Here is a 5,536-nt window from a genome sequence, read left to right on the forward strand (position 1 = left end):
TATAGCCTTTCCTTTTTGATCTTCTCCTTCCTGAGCCTCCTCTTTCTGAGCCTCTTCTTCCAGAGTCTTTTCTTTTTGAGCCTCTTCTTCCTGAACCATTCCTTCCTGATCCTCTTCTTTCTGAGCCTTTTCTTTTATAGCCTTTCCTTTTTGATCCTCCTCTTTCTAAGCCTCTTCTTCCTAGCCTTTTCTTTCTGAGACTTTTCTTTCTGAACCTCTTCTTCTTGAACCTCTTCTTCCTGAACCTCTTCTTTTTGAGCCTCCTCTTCCTCAACCTCTTCTTCCTGAGCCTCTTTTTCCTGAGACCCCTCTTTCCTGAACCTCTTCTTCCTGATCCTCTTCTTCCTGAGCCTTTTCTTCCTGAGCCTTTTCTTCCTGATCCTTCTCTTTCTGAGCCTTTTCTTTCCTGAGCACGGCAGTCAAAGGCATTGTACAATCTCATGCTCTTCAAAACAGAGGAAGTTCTGACCTTTTTCCTCACCCAGGCGTASCCAGACCCAGCCTAAACCAGAGTCCTGCTCCTGATCTGGGAAAGGCAGCACAGCTTGAGCTGCTGGAAAGTAAAAATCACTGATCCAGTGAGGTGATCCCATTCCTGACACAGGCACRGAGCGGGAAGGTGGCATTTCCAGAGCCTTTGCAGTTTTGCTCCTCAAAGGAAAGCAGCTCTGCARTGGTGTCACCAATTTCTGGCCTTTTCCTCCGTCTGAGGACACTCTCAGCTGTGCCATGACTTGTTTTTCTCAGGGGTGACTGCTCAAGCTCTAATAGAGATTTCTGGGGAGGCAAACGACAATTGCAAATTTGCTGGAAGAGACACAAATGGCATTTTTTCTGGCTGCCCCTGAAACCCTTGCCTTTCTTGCAGAGCACAGATTTTGCTGGGAAGCAGGACTTATTTAGGGATCAAGGACAAAGAGCATCTCAGCAGATTTTTCTCACTCTTTCAAGCTCGAAAAAAAAAAAGTTTTATATAAATATATACACACAAACACATACATCTTGCTTTGCTGGCTGTGGCAGCAGAATGCAAAGCCCATGAAATTACATCTTAGACAAGCCTCAGCTTCTAATTAGCACAAAATTCTGTGCACAGAGCACGATTGCCAAGGGTGCCCTGGAGCAGGGAGGGAAAGCTSTGCCCCAACCCACCCTCCTGGTAACACAAAATCCCTAAAACCACCTTCCCCTGCTGCACTGCCCTGCAATTASTTTGGTATCTTTATCTCCTCTCTCATTTAGGGGAGGGAGCCGATGTCACATCTTGTTCAGGAGATGGGGGAACATCTGTGGAGCTGCTGGAACACGCTGGGAGCTTTTCCCTTTGCTCGTTCTGATCTCCTGAGTGAGCAGCAGAGATGACTCCACGACTCAGGAAACCTTTGGGGAGGGCCTGAGCTCCTTCAAACACCCCTTGGGGCTGCCCAGATAATGAAATGATGGGAAAGTTGCTCCATAAATCCATCCAGATCTTCTCACCAGAGGAAGACACCAAGAACTCAGTGAGGATGAGGATGTAGAAGTAATGAGGTGAGAGACAAACCAAGAACATCTACAGCACTGGTTTTTGTGCTGGGACGAGGATTCAGTTCTTTGCTGGGATCAGGATTCAGTTCTCACTGCTATGATCCAGTCCCCCCTGGTTACCCCTGATATTCTGATCACTCAGAATATTCCAGCTTTGTTTTTACATCTTCATTTTCATGAGGTTCCCCATYGTTTTCTGGTTTCTGTTACAGAAAAATGACCCGGCCCGGTTTCACCGTGGCTGCAGAAACCCCTGGCAAGCTTTCAAATCCATCCAATTGTGTCTTCCAAACTGGAACCATTTCCTTTGAATACTTTTGAGCTCGTAGACACCAGCTGGGCTAAAACTTGAGGTCATTTCAGGACAGGCAGGGACAGACAGGCCCAACCTGTGCAGGTGAGCACACAACGACGTTATCTGTGATCAGAAAGAGCTTTCCTGCACTGAGCAGCAATAAAACCAAATTTAGGGTCTRGTTTGMCCTTCTGMAGACATTTAAGCCCAGMTTTAGGCCRGGCTGAGCAGATTTTTGCCGAGGGKTGGCCATGCAGYGATGTCCAGGCTGTCACACGTYGCTCTCCTCTGTCCAGGCTCATTTTTTGGGTGTGACACAGGCTGTGCTCCTGTTCCCCTGGGTTAAACATAACCCACCTGCTTTTTGTCCCAACTGAGTGATAATGAGGGCTGATAAAAACCTCAGCAAGGGGGGAAATGCAGGAGGGGAGGATTGGAGCACATCTCCAGCCTCGCTCTGATGTCTCCATTTGTGCTCTGCCATCCTGGGCTGATGGAATCCCTGCCTAATGAAGAAACATCGATGGTGGCACAGTCCATTAGCTCTGATTGAGCCAATCCATTCCATCCCTCCCAGGCTCTGAGGGAGGATCTGGGTCTCTGCTTGGCTTCAATCACCTCCTGCCTCCCCCACCAGGCACAGGCAGCTTCCTTCTGCCTCCTGCCAAACCTGCCTGGGCAAAGGCGCTTCCCTCACCAAAATCCTTCTGTGCCTGATTCCAGCATCCCTGCCTTCCCCAGGTGGAACAGGGACACCTGGGTGGCCTGGGAGTCACCCGGAATGGTCTGGGAGTCACCCTGGATGGCTTGGGAGTCACCTGGATGGCCTGGGAGTCACCTGGATGGTCTGGGAGTCACCCTGGATGGTCTGGGAGTCACCCTGGATGGCTTGGGAGTCACCTGGATGGCCTGGGAGTCACCTGGATGGTCTGGGAGTCACCCTGGATGGTCTGGGAGTCACCCTGGATATCCTGGGAGTCACCTGGATGGCCTGGGAGTCACCCTGAATGGTCTGGGAGTCACCCTGGATAGCCTGGGAGTCACCTGAATAGCTTGGGAGTCACCCTGGATGGCCTGGGAGTCACCCTGGATGGCCTGGGAGTCACCTGGATTGTCTGGGAGTCACCCTGGATTGTCTGGGTGTCACCTAGGTGGCCTGGGAAGGAGGGATTCTGGTGGTCACTGCGTGTTCAGGGCTGCAGCTCTCGGGCAGGGAGGAGTTTGTGTCCATAACGTTTCTATTTTTCTCACAAACACATCTGACCCTGCAGTGATCTCAGGCCAGGTGACTCCTTGGGCCCAAAAATGCAGCTCTGGGGCATCCTCAGACAGCAATGAAATGGTCAGTGCTCTGCAAGGGCTTTGTGACCTCCTGCACCTCAGTGCCTTCCTCTAACAACCTCTAAACAGCTTTCCTCCGGGCAGCTGCTCCTGTGGGGCAGTCTGATATTTTTATTTGGTGATTATTTGTGTTGGAAGAGACAGCACGGCCCCAGAACCAGACCTGCGAGGGAGAATCCATCAGCTCATGAAGATGCAGTGAGGAAAGGACATTATTGGATGGCTGAAAACCTCCCCCAAAACARCAGAACCACTGCAAACACCCGGGGGAAATGAAGGAACCACCCAGAAACTGAGAAAAGAATCAGATATTTCCATAGGACAAATGAAAACAAAAGTTTGGACTCACCAGGGTACAGCTGCTTTGTCGGGGCACTGAGCTGAGCATCTTTTGTTACTCTGTAAGCAACATCTGCTTCTTTTGAAGACCTTCTGCTTGTGCAAAACCCTGTGGTTTTTGTGATACCATCGGGTAAATTGTGAAAATCTAACACCTTCAAGAGGTCTGCAGGCTCAGCTGGGAAGGGAAGAGGAGAAAGAAGGGTTAGGAGATGGCAGGAAAATCAAATCACATAAATTGATCCAAATCACATAAATTTATCGTCCCAGATCTAAACCCAGCTGAAATCTGCTTTCAGTGCACCTGCAAACACAAAGTTGATGCTGGTTTCAGAGCTGGGCTGTGCTCAAAGGGACACTGATCCAAGGGATATTCCATGACATTTCCATGCCCAAAATGGGGAGAGGTGGGAAAAAGTGGGGCACATTGGAAGCGATGGTGTTTGTCTTCCCAAAAAAATCATTATCTGTAATAAAGCCCTGCTTTCCATGGCTCAACACCTGCCTGATGGGGGGGTGGGAAGAATCCGTCGCTTTGTTTTTTTATTTTTATCTTTTATTTTCATTTAATTTAATGATTTACTTATTAAACCATCATTATCTCAACCCACAATGATATTTTCCCCACTTTTTCTCATTCTCTACCCCATGCTAAGTGTCTGCACTGAGCACAAACAGCACGGACAGAGCTTTCACAGAATCACAAATTTTGGTTTCCAAGAAGATCAGCCCAATGTTTGCCTGGAAAATCAATGCAGGTCGTGAGACAGCTCCTAAAAATTTCCACAATCCTGAGGAGCTGGGMCCTCAATGAGAGATTACAAACACAGGGCAAAGCCAAGGGAACACTGTGGATAAAAAAGGAGCTGAGGGAGCCTGGCCTGAGCAGCGAACAKCTGCGATATTTCCTCATCCCTCACCCTCATCAGTGAAAGATGAGCTGTCCCTGCCACTTGGACCTTCCCCCTGCCTTCAGCCACGTTGAATTCCACACAAAATCTCTGCACATCCACAGGCTAAGCTGTGCTTCAGCACCCAAAACACAACAAAACTCCATCTGCGCTTCCAAGAGCTCCAGAGCAGCCAGATCCCAGCACCGACTGAGGGAGGAGAGGGGAAAAGGGCTGTGAATTCCTCCCTCCTGACATCAGCTGGCTCCCCGAGCCAGATGTGGGGGTTTGAGCTCGCTGCTGCACATCCACGGGATGCAGGAATGGGAATATCTGCAGGGGACAAAAGTGTCCCTGAGGGGGTCACTGGGATGTGATGGAGGCTCAGCGGGGCTGGACCCCCTCCAGGAGCCACCAGCCACRGGTTTGGAGCTCTCTGAGTGACTCAAACCCATCCCAGAGCTCTGCAGCAGCGTTCTSATCCCTGCAGGGTGATCCCAGCACCTCCAAACACCACAGATCATCTCCATCCCCAGGGAAGGCCCTCTGCRCCCCCATAACGATGATGGATTGGGTCAGAGTGAGATATCCAAGGATAAAATCAGTCTGGGGCTGCCCAAATCAACTGAAAACCAGGCAGGGAAGGAACTGCCTCTGTTCTCAGGGTCTCACCTCTCCTGGGAATCAGAGAGGAACAGCTAAAACCTCACCAGCCCTGTGTCACTCAGAGCATCCTTGGAGCAGGATCACACTCATCCTTGGAGCAGGATCTGAGTGATCCTTGGGGCAGGATTTCCCTCATCCTTGGGGCAGGATCCCATTGATCCTTGGGGCAGGATAATGCTCATCTTTGGAGCAGGATTTCCCTGACACTTGGAGCAGGATTTCCCTTATCCTTGGAGAAGGATCTCATCCTTGGAGCAGGATCTCAGTGATCCTTGGGGCAGGATCTCACTGACACTTGGAGCAGAATCTCCCTCATCCTTGGAGCAGGATCCCTCTCATCCTTGGAGCAGGATTTCTCTGATCTTTGGAGCAGGATTTCCCTCATCCTTGACCAGGATTTCATTGATCCTTGGGGCGGGATTTCCCTGATCCTTGACCAGGATTTCATTGATCTTTGGAGCAGGATTTCCCTGATCCT

The 5,536-nt window shown here is 50.1% G+C and overlaps 1 protein-coding gene across 1 annotated transcript in view; it reads right to left on the reverse strand.

Moving 5' to 3' along the window:
• The window catches only part of COL5A1 (collagen type V alpha 1 chain), a 123,160-nt gene that overhangs the window by 94,974 nt on the left and 22,650 nt on the right, over window positions 1–5,536 (reverse strand). The window contains 1 exon segment of the mRNA XM_057371595.1: window positions 3,513–3,680. Within this exon segment, the coding sequence (XP_057227578.1) occupies window positions 3,513–3,680 (168 nt within the window).

This window comes from Malurus melanocephalus, unplaced genomic scaffold (assembly GCF_030028575.1).
Source record: "Malurus melanocephalus ecotype Western Australia unplaced genomic scaffold, MMel_1.1 scaffold_149, whole genome shotgun sequence".
Classification (NCBI taxonomy): domain Eukaryota; kingdom Metazoa; phylum Chordata; class Aves; order Passeriformes; family Maluridae; genus Malurus; species Malurus melanocephalus.